Source organism: Protopterus annectens, chromosome 12.part0 (assembly GCF_019279795.1).
Source record: "Protopterus annectens isolate FY-2018-M chromosome 12.part0, PAN1.0, whole genome shotgun sequence".
Classification (NCBI taxonomy): Eukaryota; Metazoa; Chordata; order Ceratodontiformes; family Protopteridae; genus Protopterus; species Protopterus annectens.
Genome location: NC_056746.1, coordinates 404387789 through 404404180, shown reverse-complemented (window position 1 = coordinate 404404180; position 16392 = coordinate 404387789). Strand labels below are relative to the sequence as shown.

General features: G+C 38.9%; 1 protein-coding gene across 1 annotated transcript in view; it reads left to right on the top strand.

Annotated features, from left to right (window-relative positions):
- Positions 1 to 16392, top strand: part of LDAF1 (lipid droplet assembly factor 1) — a 218101-nt gene that overhangs the window by 114746 nt on the left and 86963 nt on the right. The window contains exon 4 of the mRNA XM_044089510.1: positions 6509 to 6644. Within this exon, the coding sequence (XP_043945445.1) occupies positions 6509 to 6644 (136 nt within the window). The remainder of the gene's footprint in view (positions 1 to 6508; positions 6645 to 16392) is intronic.

The following is a 16392-nucleotide window of genomic DNA, read 5'->3' as shown; positions in this document are numbered from 1 at the left end:
TGAAAGATAAACAAGTAGACCCCTTTTCAGCACCAGTATCAATAATACTAAACTACTAAACTATCTGGCCGACCTGTTTCAATCGGGTCTATCAGCCTCTACCATTAGAGTTCATTTGGCTGCAATTTCTAATTTTCATGAGGGTATTCAAGATTCCTCTCTTATGTCCCATAAATTGTGCAAGACCTTCATAAAAGGTGTGAATCATCTGAAGCCACCTTTTAGAGAACCTGTTCAACCATGGGATGTATCATTAGTTCTACAAGCTCTGACAATGGCACCTTTTGAACCAGCTTCTTCTTGCGACCTCAAGTATTTGTCATGGAAAACCTTGTTTTTGGTTGCTATTACTTCTGCCAGACATATTTCTGAACTTCAAGCTTTATGTATCAAGAGTCCATACTTGATTTTTCATAGAGATAGAGTGTCTCTCGGAACTAATCTGTCATTTCTGCCTAAAGTGATCTCTGAAATGTCCATTAATCAAACCATTGAATTTTCAGTTTTCTTTCCCAACCATTTAAACAGAGGAGAGTATTGCCTACATACCCTTGATATATACACAGGCAAATCCGTTTTTACCTAAACAGGACTAAACCCTTTTTTAAACCTGACCAGTTATTTTTGGCCTTTTCTGGACCCAGATAAGGATCGGCTGTTGCAAAGGTCACATTAGCTAGATGGGGACTGTGTGACCTATATTTATAATATCTCATTGCCTACTACCATGAAAGCTCATTCAACAAGGTCAGTGGCACCTTCTGCTGCCTTCCATACCAGAGCTTCTTTACATGACATCTGTGCAGCTGCTAATTTGGCTATGCCTCATACCTTCATCAGTCATTACAAATTGGATTTGGCCTCCAGGGGAAGAGCATCTTTCAGTTCTATGGTGCTCAGGAATGTCCTTCCATGAGAGCCTCCCAGGAATAGAGGTAGCCGGGGACTCTGTCGCATACGTAAGGAATGAACGAGGATTAACAATATCAGATAAAGAAGTTATGTCTTACCATAAAGTTCCATCTGTATTATTGATCCTCATCCAGTCATTATGACCCTCCCTCCTTCCCCCTCCTGTGATGTCTAGTGGATCTCACCATCCAGTTCTCTTAGGTTATTTGACCAGAGGTAGCCACTACCTTCGTTAACTTGCAAACTCAATCTGAGGTAACAGGGAGAGGGGAAGTGTGGGTAAGAGTTTAGCTCGAGAGTTTGAAGCTGAAGCGAGCTTGGAAAATGGCCGGCTTGGTTCCGAGCTTGGAACCGATACCCATACGTAATGACTGAATGAGGATCAACAATACAGATGGAACGTTATGGTAAGACATAACTTCTTTTTTCTTTTCTACATCCTTCCTGCTCTCCTTCAATTCCCAACAATAAAAATGGCCTCTAGTCGAGAATCTTTTTCTCCAGGATACACTCCCATTCTTTCATAAATAATGCCTGTAGAGAACGTAGGTGAGGTCCCACAAGCACTTCCTTGTGAAAAAAAAGTCAACTTACTTCCCTCGTTGCTGCATAATTCAGGTCCCTACTTCACTGAAGTGACTCTGATTGAATGCAGCTTATAGGCAAGTTTAAAAAAAAAAGAGACGGAAAAAAGTTTGTGATTTGACGATCGGTGACGTCACGTCATACATTTCTGCGGATTTCCACGGGGTGCTGAAATGAACAGAGAAGCTGGAGAAACCTGCGCTGCTACATGAGGTCCCTCATTTGCTGGGAGATAATCGGGGACTCCCCACGGCTTACGGTTCGGTGGCTGCCTAACACCGGCTAGGCAAGGAACGTAGAACCATCCACTGTGCCCCCACTGGCTGCACATATCCTACTGCACTCAACCCCCAGAGAAGCAAGCAAGGCCACTCCCTTTCACACATCTCCATCTCTGCTTGGCTCTTCCCATGCCAAGGCCACTAGTCAAACCCTTGTCGCTTGGGTCACAATTAAGGCTCCATCCCTCTGCACCATGGAGATAGACAGTTTGCCTTCAAAAAACCTGATTGCTGTAAATTTATGTTGGTGTTTAGTAAATGTTAATGTGTTGGTTAAAACATGGTGAATGTCACTTTTAGTGGAAAAAAACTTATTCATAATGCTTTGTCTTATTTGCTCCCTGTTATGAAACCTAAAACATTCTTCATTTACCCACATTTTCAGCTAAAGTTCTTTTATAAATGGCATGTGAGCTGGAGGGGTTGCAGAGACAGGATGGGAGTGAGCAGATGACATTCACTTACTGTAATGGGATTGAGCCAGCCTAGGTTCACTGCAGTAAAGCCTAATGAGTATCATGCACACACACAGCACAGCATCAAATATATGTTCTTGTATCATCTGTTAATTAGTGTTTGAAACTACCAATGCCTCAATCTTTTGACAGCATTGAGAGATGCAGAGACATGCATAACATAAATACTCTTAAACACCCTTAGCTGGCTCTCCACCTCCTTCCCACAAGAAACCATACTCCTTGGATTTTAATATTGACTGGAAAAGTGTACTTCTGGAAGTCCAGCTACTCTCATCAATCTTTATGGATGTCATCAAACCATCACCTCCCCTACCAGAACCCATAAACCTAACAACAAACAAACCACCTTAGATTGGATACTAGTGAACAGTAATCCCCAAGTCTACAAAACAGGCTTACTCCCTGATATTAGTGACCACTCTCAGATCTTCATATCCAGACAAAAGACCTCAATCCCCAACCAAATTAACTGTAGAATTACACGTAACAAGAAAAATCTAAACCCAGTTAACTTTCAAGCTAAGCTTAAAGCGTGCAATTGGTCACCCCTAAAATCCCTACCTCTTGATGAAGCAGTCTCATACTTTAACAGTAAATTCTTACAAATTCTGGAACACCATGCTCCCTCTCGCACTGTTAGAATTAGGAACAAACCTGCTCCTTGGCTCACAAATGAAACAAGGCAAAAAATGAGACTGAGAAATAAAGCCTGGACCAAATGGAGACATACTAAAAACTCTACTGATCACCTAAACTTTACACAGCTTAGAAATGTCACAAAAAATGAATATTCCTTGATAAAAAAAAATATTACCTCACATTCCAACAGACCCAACATCAAAACCCACAAAAATTCTGGTCAGGAATAAACAAATTGCTCCACCCTGGACACGCCAAAACACCTACCCCCACTAATTTGAATCAGAACTCTCCCAGCCAAATTGCGCATACTTTTAACAAATATTTCTCTGAAACAGTCCAATCATTAGCCAGTACCCTACCGCCCATACCACCTGTTACCACAGCTGACTCACCCCTGCCAACCAACTTACCCCACACATTACACCTCCAACCTGTCCAAACATCCGTTATACACAACCTACTTTTTAAACTTAAACCTTGCACACCATCAGCTGACCTCCTACCAGCTGAATACCTGCAAATGGCAGCTGGAGTACTTGCCTACCCAATTTTCATATTAATTAAGAGAACCATAACAGAATGTTCCATCCCCTATCTATGGAAAGTCTCACACATTGTTCCACTCCACAAGGGAGGTAACTCAAATGAACTCTCTAACTTCCGCCCCATAGCCCTACTTTCCCCTTTAGCAAAATTTATGGAGAGATGTATTTATCATCAATTACTTGATCATCTCCTCCAAAACCATCTACTAGTGGACTGCCAGCATGGCTTTAGACCATCCCATAGTACTACAACAGCACTCCTATCCTTCTCAGACTGCATTAATAAAAACCGTAACAACAACTTACTGTCCTCAGCCCTCTTCATTGACCTCTCCAAAGCATTTGACATGTTGAATCATCAACTGTTATCAGATGTCCTAAGGTCTTTCTCATTTGACACCCAAACAGTCCAGTGGTTTAAATCCTACTTAGAAAATAGACTCCAAGCAGTACTTTGGGACAAAACGCTATCCACTCAACTCCCTATCTCCCTTGGTGTCCCTCAAGGCTCCATTCTGGGACCTCTCCTCTTTACTATTTTCATTAATGATCTCAAAACATCCATCCCACAGGTCACCTGTATACAATATGCTGACGACTCCACATTAATATGTAGCACCTCATCACCTGCAGAGCTTCAAACCAAGACCCAAACAGTATTTAACTTAGTCGAAAACTGGTTCCATCAACGCTGTCTCCTCCTTAACCCCCAAAAAACAAATTATTATTATTCTCTCCCACATCAAAGTCCCCTGCTATTAACTTTACAGTCGCATCCAACAATGGGGCTAAAATAGCTTCCGACTTGGCCACCAAGCTGCTAGGTGTGACTATTGATACTAATCTAAACTTTGACAAATTATTAGATCAGTTAATAGAAAACTTGGTTTCCTTTATAAACTCAAACCGTTTCTCATAGCTTCTACTAGGTCTGCTATCACCCAAACACACCTAATCTCTACCCTTCTCTATGCATCCCCAATCTATACAAACCTCTCCAAAAGCAATATCAGCAAACTGGCAACATCTTATAATAACATAGCCAGATTTGCCACTGGATCCCCATTTAGAACCCATCACTGTCAGAATCTCAATTAGGATGGCTAGAACTACAAAGTCAGCTTCTTATACAGCAGCATACAATCACTCAAGATTCTGCATCATTCCACAAATATGCCCATTCTCTGCAACCTTATTAGCCAATACAAAAATCCAACTACCCTAAGATCTGCAAATAGGGTACTAGTATCTAGTCCAACAACAAATCTGGGGATTGCCTGTTCACTAACTCTGTTGGTAACACTTGGAACAAGCTTCCATGTGAACTAACATCCCTCTCATCCACCCCACTGTTTAAGAAGCAACTAAAACTCTTCCTAGAATCACAGTGGTTATGCCCTTGCACCAACACAGACTGACACTATTCCTCTCGCCTGACTACTTCCCCAGCTGGAATACCTCCCCACTGCTTTGTTTTTCTCTCTACTAACCTACTGAAGAAACACACTTCCTAAGGAACAAATAAAAAAAAAAAATGTATCTATTTTACAAAATGTTTTAACTATAAATGACTATCAATGATATTTAGATCGTTATTATATGTTCACTATGTACTTTTTTCATTTTTCATATCTTGGAGCTTTGATGTGATCACTGTTTCTTGTTTTTCATTTTTTTTTATGCCTTGGAGCTTTTCTCCCCGGGCCTCTGCTGAAAATAGACATATATCTAGTCAGAATTTCCCGGTCAACAAATGTAAAATAAAATAAAAAAATAAAAATTTGGCCTACATCTTCAGCTATTGAGATTAACAAATACATTTACTTTACCTTTCGTCTCCATTTTCAAATAAAACTACCTGTAATGCAAGAAGTACATCTCGGGCTAAGAGTGACTCTTCCTCCACCTGTCACACATTTAATATCTGATTGCTTATTACATTAAACCTGTTCATTTTTTTAATAAAAATAAACCTTAGTGTGTTAATGTAAATGACAGAGGTTAAGAAGTTTTAGCAGTGTCAGTAGTTCAACAAATAGCACACTCACAATTGACACTGGAAGATCATAAGGCTGTGAAATCTATTCCCACCTCAAGTGCTTTGGTGAAAGTTTCCATTACTGATGTGACCGTGAAGTATGGGTGGGAGCTGTTGGCCCGAGTGTGCTGTCTAAACTGAGACTCCATGTGCCTGAGTAAGTGGTAGCTCAGGTGGATATATGAGCTCACAGCACTTATTGAAAATAGAGGAAATCCCTTGGTGCTGGTGCCCTTGCCAAAGTTCCTGTAGTGAGTATGTATCCTACCTCATTCACCCTTGAAAAGTGATCACTGGCCTAGTGGGGCTAACTCAATCAACAAAAGATGGTAGAGGGATAAATAACTAAAGTGTGAAGCTCCAAACCTATGCATCTCCTATTCGTACTGTATTCAGGAATTAATTTTGTGCTGTTATAATGAAATCGTTTCCAAGTTCTATTTCTGACAGAACTAAAGAGATATGGTTTGGATAGTTATTAAGATATCACTTCAGTACCCTTTGTTGCCTGCACTGTCTGCAGTACAGTGAAAGAGCAGTGCTACAGCAAAACATGTTCTTGGAGGAAAACACCTTAAATGGATATGGTGTAGTAATTTTTACTGCTTTTGAAATTATTCATATGTCATAAACACCATAGGGAGAATGTTGTCATCCATACTGTATAGTATGTGTTACCTGAACCTGGCTGATGTGAGCTGTCTTTGTACTTTATGATATATGACATGACTGTATTTGCAATTGAATTTATCTGAGGTTTCAGGAAGATAATCCATTTTTTTAAGTAAATTTCTGTTGAGCACTGAGATTCCTCTCTTAAGTAAACTGCAGGTCATGTTAATTGCAAATTTGGTCATAGTATTGTAAAGGTTGTACTACATAACACGAATTAAATGTTGCAGGAAAATAGACTGAGAAATCTTATGACTGGTGTACTTATTTAGTTTGAAATGTGTTTACTTGTATAGATCTCTTGTTTTGTTTTAATGAATCTGTAACTTTAAAGTTTTTTTTCTTTTGTTACAGGCTTATTACTATCAGTTGGAGGTTTAGTCCTTCTCTGTATACTGTGTGGATTGGCTGTCATTGCCTTTTTGATGTCTGCTGTATTGAGTGTCAGTTATATTGGTTTTTCTGCTGTGATGAATTACTACCATACAAGGTAAGCTGTGATAAATTACTATAATCCAATGTAAGTCATATTGCTGCAACTTTGTATCTCTATTTATGTACATGATGTGGAGCTTTTCTCCCCGGGCATCTGCTGAAAAAGGACCTGTGTCCAGTCGGAATTTCCTGGTAAACAAATGTAAATAAAATAAGTGTATCATATTTTACTCATGGATAAATACCATTTAGTAAATTCATGTATCCTATTTTCTTATCACAGACAACCCATGATGTGCAGTGTCAGTTTGCAACTTTGTTAGTGTGGTACAAAGACAGGTCAAACAAGACGTTTGACACGTGTGTGGTGGAAATTAAACAGTCAGTAGGGGAGTAGGAGACATCAAACTGTGCAAATAGAGTTCTCCATTGACTTGTTACATGGGGAAATAAGTAATTTCCTTCATGTATGTCAAAGTTAATAAATTTGCAGATCCAGGTTTTTTTTTTTTTTTTTTTTTTTTTGTAGGTGCCCATTTATGTATGATACCGTGGCTTTGAAATCCTTTGAGGAATGATTGAGTCAGAAGTTAGACACTTTACTAACCAAACTAACAGAAAAATTACTCTGTTTAAAAGAAGTCGTCCAGCTAGATGCATGGCAGCCTCTGAGCTTTCGAGTGCCACTGTCCCAGGTGTGTTTATGTGCTTGGATCATAAATAGACATATAGCTTGCCTGATATTCAGCCTCATCTGGCCTTTTGTTAAGACATAACTGGGAAGGTGGGGCAAGGCAGTGCCTTCTAAGCATGACTAAGTGTGGGACAAGAGTAGTACTATAGATGGCTTTTTTTCTAATGTGAAAAATGGATTTTCCAGCACTAAGGAAACTTTGAATCTAAAGTCAACTTTTCTTAAAACTAAGCACTTAGAAGTGCTGGGATTTGTAGAAGCAACAAAAATAACAATTTGTCTGCTATTCTAAATGGCTTATAATGATTTATTTTTTTAAGTCTTGGACTGGAGCTGAGACCGAAACCTTTGATTATAGCACAACTGAAAGTGCTAATTTTAATTAGAAAACAGTGGACTATTGAAACTAGTATTTGGAAATGTCTGGCATTGTGGCATACATGTTGTCTAAATTTTTTTTATAGTTTGAAGAAAGACCAGCTGGAATGAGAACGCGAGCTCGGCATTTTTAAAAATGTTAAATTTTGTAGTAGTGTGTTCTCAATCTGAAGAGCTTGCACATAATTCAGAAGCTCTGACTTGCATTTAGAGTCGCACCTCAAGGATTTTACTTCTTTGCTACTTTATGTTGTAGCATACCAGCTTCAACTTGTATTAGCTGTTTTAAACAGTCATTTATTAAAATTAAACACCCTTATTCATGGTTTGTTTGACAAAACATTAAGTTTTAAAGGAAACAAAGTCAGTAGGAGATGTAGGCAAGTGACAAATTATTGTTGCTAGGGATCGCGGTGATATGAGGAAACAAAGTCAGTAGGAGATGAAGGCAGGTGACAAATTATTGTTGCTGGGGATCGTGGTGATATGACAAGTAGAGCATCAGTAAGTATGTGGTGAGACATAAAGAGCAAGGAAGGCTGTTTGAGAGCTTAAGGCTGTGGATCATGTGTGAATATGTGAGAACTGTGATGAAAAGTAAGTTGAGGGGTTTGTAGGTGGAATGTAAACCTCCTTCTTGATGAACTCTTAAGTACCAAAGAATGTAAGATTTTAGTAAGTGATAATGGTGGAAATGTTGAAAAAGGTAGATCATAATGGGGGGACACAGCAAAGGACTGTGCATGTTTATGTTGCTGTTGAGGCACATAAAAAGATGGACTGGTGCAGTAAAACAGTGAGTAAGGTATTATATAATTGGCCAACAACAGGAGTATCTAAAACATGGTAGGAAGATTGGACCTACAGAGGAAAACTCCAGATTATAAGGAATCTGCAGTTGTGTTAGGGGCATCAACAGTTAGAGGCAGGAGCATTTATTTTCTGTGTGCTTTTTATTTTTTCCTAACCAACCAAAAAGGCACCCATAATGGACTTGAACCCATCCATTCCTCATTCAGGGTATCAGCATGGAGGATGATTCAGGCAGCCAGGGAGGTGGTCTGTGCCCTGACCATGAGCCCAGCAATGTGGACATTTCCTGAGGACATTTCTTTCATGACCCTAACTTCTTCCATTCGAGAGTGTCATGTGACTTGCATTACTGTGGGGACCACCACGCTTCCCTGTATGAGTGTCTACTTCTGTGCAGCTGTGATGAATGTTAATACAGTAGCTACTTGATAAGCCAAATGCATTCTCCAGCATTGTTCTGTGCTTCCTGACTTATCTCCTAGGGGTTATGGTATCTCCTGACCCAGATCATCCACCTTCCCCTGCCCAGGGATAAGCACACCATCCTATCCATGTCAGCTCTAACAGGTTCCCAAGTTGCTTATCTACTCTCTATCACGAGTCATAGTCTGAGCTTTATCAGTCTATGCCAGTGAAGCTTTCTGAGGCATATGGAAGTAAATTCTTTTGAAGTGTAAAAGGAAGACCTTTAGAAAGCATAAGGCATCAACGAGGAGTCCTGAAATAATGGCATGGAATGCTTGTAAAAGAGTGAAGATGAAGGCAAAAGGGAGAAGGAAGAGCAGATTGGAGAAATGACTGGTGTATTTGGAGTTTCGTAACATGTGGTGTTTATATACGCGTGAAAGAGGAAGTGAAGGGGAAGTTTACTTTGAGTGGATACTATGCCAGAGCATGTGCTGAGCAGAGGTAGACCTGCTGTATTGAAATTAGTCAGGAAATTGTGGCATAAATGGCTTATGATTGTTTGTTAGAACAAATGAGGTGGCTGCTGGTATGTTAAGGTTGTACAATGGAGAGCAGTAGAACTGGGGTGACCTCTGCAGGGACCTAGGCAACACGCTAACAGTATTAGAATTCCTGTCAGTTTCATAAACAAACAGGTCAAGGAAAGTAGCAGAAAAAAATATTCATCCTTTCAGTGGCTGTTTGAATCATGCTGTGATCAGAGTGATGGAACAGTGTAGCTGAATCATGCTGTGATCAGAGTGATGGAACAGTGTAGCTGAGAGAATCTGTGGGAGAATCCGACATGCTGCAGACCAAAACTTGTATGTACATCTACTGGGGATGAGCATTCTGAAATCTGGGTTAGAAAAATATAACATAACTGCCCTCTTAAACTGAAATAGAGGCAAGAAGTAGCATCAGTTCGATAAGAAAGCATCGGTAGCACGAGGCATAGAAAAAATGAATAATTGTACAGGAAGCAGTGAGGGGGGGACAAATGCTGAACTGGTTCGTGAACAGTGGTACAGGAAGGGTACTCCTGGAGGCATGAAACAAATATGGACAAGCATGACTAGGAAGTGGGAATGGTGACACCTAACCTCAGAATGTGACAGGAACAGTGATGCCCATATGTATGTATTCATAATGTAATAAAAAGGATTGTAAATAGATTAATGATGAAGGAAAGGTAAGACTGATATTAAGCTTGGTGCTTGGGCGAAGCAGGTTATTGTTGATGAGTGGGTCTTGTGTGCTTTCGTTTGGGTGCAGAAAAGAATGGTGATGACGGAATCAAAACAGTGTGTATGGATTAAAATGGCGGAGAATGCTACTCGTAGAGAACCTTTCATTCTCTAGCAGTGAACTATGAAGTAGCTGACAGGAAACCTGTAAATACATTGCTGGAAGCTCGTCCTGACCAGAGTGAGGTCATCAGCTAGGAAGTAAGAAGTGAAATATCCTTGATGTAGTTGTAATTAATGCAGAGGGGGTGACAGTGGGTGAGCTAATAGAACCGCTGGCCATTATTGATCACTTCCCTTTGTGGTTTAACATTCATAGAATAAAGATCTGGGACCAGGGGAAGGTAGCCTTCAATCATTTGTCATTTGCTGGGAAATATAACACCTAGTGTAGAAGGGTATTGGGAACTGAAAATATTGGAGGCTACATTGAACTGAGTTAAACAAGGAATGAGGAAGGGGAAATGGTCAAGCATCGTGGAGGAAAGAAATATGAAAGGAGGCAACTGCCCTTGCTATAAAGAAAAATTTGCAATAAAGAAGGCATGTAAATGAATAAAAAGTCGTAAGCAAAATGAGGAAGGAAAAAGGCCTACGAGGATTATACACAAAGGCAACATTATTTATTCATGAAATATAAGTAGCCTCAGAGAAAAAGTGATGGCTGTGGGCATGAGGAATAACCCAATTGAATAATTTCAGGTACATTAAAGAACAGTTGAGCAAACTGCAGGACATCAGTGTACTGGAACTTGGGGGTCATATGTTAATGCTTTTTGTTACTGAATCAGAGGAGTTTGAGTGTCATATCTCTCTTGACTCTTTTTTGTCTTCTCAACTACATTCATAAGAAAGCCTGGACTTTGGCTTTACCCCTTTACTTCTGCTAAAACTCCATTTAATTGTGTACAATAACCTGTATATTGTATTTGCAAGCTCTCTAGTGAACACTTGAGATGTCACAGACAGGGGAAGAAAGAGTATCAGGCTGATGAATCTCAAGATAAAGCAGGGATACCAGCTGACTTTTTAAGATCCTTTCTTTCCCAGTGGATTGGACTACCAAAGATCAGAGCCATAGCTAGGTCATCTAGCACCCTAGGCAGTTCCCAGAGTGGCTCCTCCCCTCAACCCAAAGATGAGGACCTAAACAAATGTTTTCCTTAAGCTGAGAACCACAGTTTTCCACTCTTACTTGCAACTGTAGCAACCTTCTTGCACACTGAGCTTTATTTAGTGAATGTGGTGTCACCATTCATTAAGGAAGCTGCAGTATCACACAAAGTTCCTTGCATAGAAAGAAATCTGTACTAGTCAAGCAGCCGCTGAGAACATGATACCTAGCCATATGTACCTTTAAGAAGACTCATTTAAAAGTCCTTGCATTCCTTTACAAGCACTTAATAGTGCTCACCTTCCAAATCGAGCAGGGAGACATACATGATAACTTTATTGTAAATTTGAGAGTTCCCCTTCACCAACTGACATCCTTGCGCCCCCCCAACAGCTTGTTCCGCCAAGGTCTTGCTATTGAACTGGCACATTGAGTATTTCTGCAGTAGCAGCAGCACAATTTTACTTAATTTGAATCTTCATGTCAAAAGTTAAAGTTTCATCCACTATTTTGAGAAATCTAACTTAGAACTGCTGAAAAAGAGACAGACCTCCCAACAACCCCTTACTTACAACTACCAATTTCATAATCGCACAACACTGGTGGAAAAAAAGCAGTTCCTTTTAGTTTAAAATATGTTGCAAAAAGCCCCTAACTGAAAATGCATATGACCCTGATGCTTAAAGGAGATCAGACACATTATCATAAGTGGATCTTTGAGTAGTTAAAGCACTGTGGAATGTTTTCTACCAAGTTTATTTACTTTTTGTTCATGGCAATGTCATTGTAAATTATACAGTAACTGCTCATTACTATTCAAAAACCAGCACATGTGCCCGTTGTAAATTGAGCATATACCAATAGAAAAAAGTCCTGTTGCTGAAGTATCGAGTGGCCAGATTTTCCATTGGTAAATGCTGAGAGACAGAGCAAAATACGAGAAAAATCAGGTATATTCTGCAAATCTAAAGAATCAGAAGTGTACCTGATTTTCCCTGCATGCCTACATGGTCCCTCACACAAAATCTTGGCAGTTCAAAAAAAAAATGGTAAAAAAAAACAAAAATAGAAAAAGCAGCAATAAAGATTCTGTCTTCTCTATTTCCTGTTCTGCACTGTACTGATGTACTCTGCAAGCATGGGAGCATAAGTCCCATATGTATGTGCAGTACATCAGTAAACAAGGAAGAATGCAGAGGAACAATATGGTGCCTTTATATAAAGACAGTGCTCAAACCACACCAACCGTAGGTAAATCCTGATATACCCACACACAGTTGTGGATTATTGCTTAAATATTTGCTTGGGTGGGGTAGGCCTTTGAAAGGTAATTCTCATGTAAAGTTTGATTTTTGTATGGGATATGCCATCATGAGTATTAGAGAGAGAGAGAGTTTGTGTGTGTGTGTGTGTGTGTGTGTGTGTGTGTGTGTGTGTGTGTGTGTGTGTGTGTGTGTGTGTGTGCGTGTGCGTGTGTGTGCGCGTTTGTGTGCGTGTGTCTCTGGGTTCATTACATGAGTCATATTCATGCCTTGGAATTGACAAGTTGTTGAAGGTATAAAAAAGTTTGCCTTGTTTCTGTTGTAAGATTTCTGTTTCCTGTTGTATTTTAAGTTAATGAATTATTGTTTGTGTTTTCATTTCTTTTTGTTGATATGACAAATCACAATGTTTTTTTTCCATTTAAACAGAGAAGGTTTATTTGTGAAAATTTGTTCTCAAAATAAGGCTGATCTTATGACTGATAGGGGAAGTTGGAATACAATGAATGCTTTTGTTAAGAAGTGTCCAGCTAGCTTGTATGGGAAGAATGTATTGCTGTTTTTTGCAGAAATTTTAGCTGACTAGATTTTATCCCCTTTCCCTCTTAGACATTTCTGGGTGGTAACTATCATTTCTTAGTAGTGACCATTTCTAGCAATATTGGGCTATACAAATTTCATGGAGTATAAATTGATAAAAATGTCTGTTAAGTGGTCTAAAGTTTTTGCTTTTCTGTGAAAATTCAACCCACAAATGCTTTGTCTTCAGGAGACACATTAGCCTAACCAGGAGTATGCAAATTTAGTTAAGTTGGGATATGTTGGATGTTATCCTTTATCCAAAAAAGTGATGTAGCTATACTGCTGTCCAGGAATTTTTTTCATGTGGCATATAGCTGTCCAGGATTTTTTTTCATGTGGCATATAGCTGTCCCACTGGGGATACCATTTGTTGGTTAAATCATATAGAGCTTCCTGTTTCTTCCACTAGCAACTGTTTATAGACCATTGGAGACATCAGTATCAGAGCCACAAGAGGGCCAGTTTGAGAATTTGCAGTTTCAAGAAAGGATTATGGTATTGGCTTATAACTAGAATCTAGGTGTACATTCATTAGATAACCAAAGGCGTTCAAAGGTGGGGGATTGTCTCACTAGCATTGGGAGGTGTGTGTTTATTTATTTATTGCTTACTGAACTATGGAAGGTCTCCTAGATATAACTCAGTCTTTGGATTTATTAGTACAGTCTTTTATCTATTTCTCCCAGAGATATTTCATCTTGGGGAGAGATGCATCCTACCTTGCTCATAGACGCACTTAAAAGCAACTCAATGATTATGCCAGTAGAATAATGATTATACATTTTAACTGAAACTACACTACTTAAACTATTACATCAAAGGTTATATCCCATTATTTAAATGTAGTTTAACACTCCTTTTTTGTAAGCTGTAAATGCACTTTAAAGTCGTTTCTCCATGCAGTCAGTGTTAGGTAACTTTCCAGCTTTTAAATGTAGAAGGCAATTATTAAAAGACAGTACCGTAAGTATTACAGTGTAGCAAACACATTTTCTTTACAGGCAGGTAAGCAGAATTATTTAGAACACATTCCACATCCATTTGCTTGAAGTTTTCCATAAGAGTGGTATATTCTTCTGTCCTGTAGTTCTTTGGAGCTGTAGCACTTGTCTAGCCTTCCAAATGTTGTTTTTGGATCAAAAGATATGAAAAGAGTTGTCTCAGGCAGAATTTACTTTGAAGAGACACAGAAAGGTGGATTTTGCCTGGTCAGGTGTTTCCAGGGATATTTTTTCTTCGATGTAATAAAATGTTAAAGTTGCAGGATATTTCATTTGGAAACAAATCTTATTTTCAGTGAGGTAAGTGCAGTATTTACTGAGTTTCTGTCGATTTTGTTTAATTTCTAAAGGAAGATCTTGAGTAATCGTAATTTTATGTGCTCTCCATTTAACATTCTTTTTAACTTTATAAGCTGACAGTATCTGTTGAACATATGCTGAATTAAGCAGTCTGATGTAGATTTGTCTTGGAAGATCACTTGTCTGTGTATGCTTTATAGCTCTGTGGGCTCTTTCAATCACTATCTCATCCAGGCGATCTTTATTAGTCAGAAGAGAGCTTAGTATTTCTTTTATTATTGGAATAAGTTGTGGATTATCAAAGCTCTCTGGAATACCTCTTATGATAAAATTATTTTTCCGGCTTCTAGCTTCCAAGTCTAGCATTTGTTGCTGTAATTATTTAATTATGGTGTCATTGGTTTGTGCTTTTTGTTGCAGTTCATTTATTTTTAGCTCATTGTCTATAACGTTAGCTTCATTTTGTTCTAGCCTAAGCACAATTTGGTCCAGAGCAGAGCCAAATGTAGTTTGCTTATGAGAGAAACCCTGCACTTCTGTTTGTAAAGGTTGTAAAGCAGTTTTCATATCCTCCAGTGTTAAAGGTTGTTACTGTTTTAATTTTTGACACATTTTACCAGCTTCTTGTTGTTGCTTGTTAATTTTTTGCCTTTTAGAAGTGGTTTCTTTCTTAGGAGTAGTAATTGCAGACAGTTTGTTTTTTGTGATTACAGTTTCCATCCGATCTGGCTGATTCTCCATTAATCTTGTATAGTTAGATTCCTAGTATAGTGCAGAATTTTAAATGGTAAGTCTTGTTATGAAAGTTGTTTTTCTTACTTTTCTCTTATTAGGCCTGTTGGTCTTGAAGAATCCACACTATGCGGTTCAGGGCTCTTTTTCCAACAAGTAATTATTTTTCCTTCAGAATGAGAGAATTTTTGAAAAATAAAGATGAAACAAATAAGTACTCATATTTCTGCTTTAATCCATTGATGTTTGGTATACTTTTCCCAAGCGATGCACTGGTTTGAAGTCAGATTATAGTGTAGGAATGCAAAAGCTGCACTGTCAGTGTGCTTACAGGCTGTCTACCATTTTGGAATGGGAGAGATGCATCCTATCATTGCATTTGGCTGTGCTCCTCTGGTTCTGTTTTTATCCAAGTGTACAGATTTACTGCCTAAACACTGGTGATTTAATACCTCTTTTGTTCCTCTAAACTTTTCTGTGGCTCATATATTGATAATTTGGAGCAGTAGGAGAGATCCTGTATAGATGAAACTTCTGAGTAGTTTGATTGGAAGATTTGAAGGGATCCTTAAAAACAGCTATTAAGCAGTAAACCAAAACAATGCGGCTATATAAAACGTTTGTTCACTTGAATCTTGGCAGAACTGGGCAAGGTGAAATACACACTGAGCAAGCTAGAAGAGTTATAGGTTGGAAAGGGGCTTAGAAAAAAAAAAAGGAAAAGTGGCTGTATTAAAATTATTAGGTACTATTCCTGAGTTGAAGAGTTTTACACACACACACACATATACATATATGTATGTATATATATATATATATATATATATATATATATATATGGATCTACTTCATTTGCCCTAACTTCCAATTGACCGACCCCCATTTGACCGAAATTTAATTTGATCGACACTTCATTTGACCGACACTTCATTTAACCGACAAGTATTATTGGCAAGTAAATGGGATATGCCCCCTTCCCCACTGTAGTGCAACCCTGGAGTTAAAATATATAGTTAGGGGGGGGTGGGGGGCATAGCTTTTGTTTTACTAAGCAATATTAAAGCAAAACTAAACAATATAATATGAAATTAAGTGGGGGGCTGTGCCCCCCACACCCCACCTAACTATATATTCTAACTCCAGGGTTGCACTACAGTGGGGAAGGGGGCATAACCCATTTGTCTGCCAAGAATACTTGTCGGTCAAATGAAGTGTCGGTCAAGTGAAATGTCG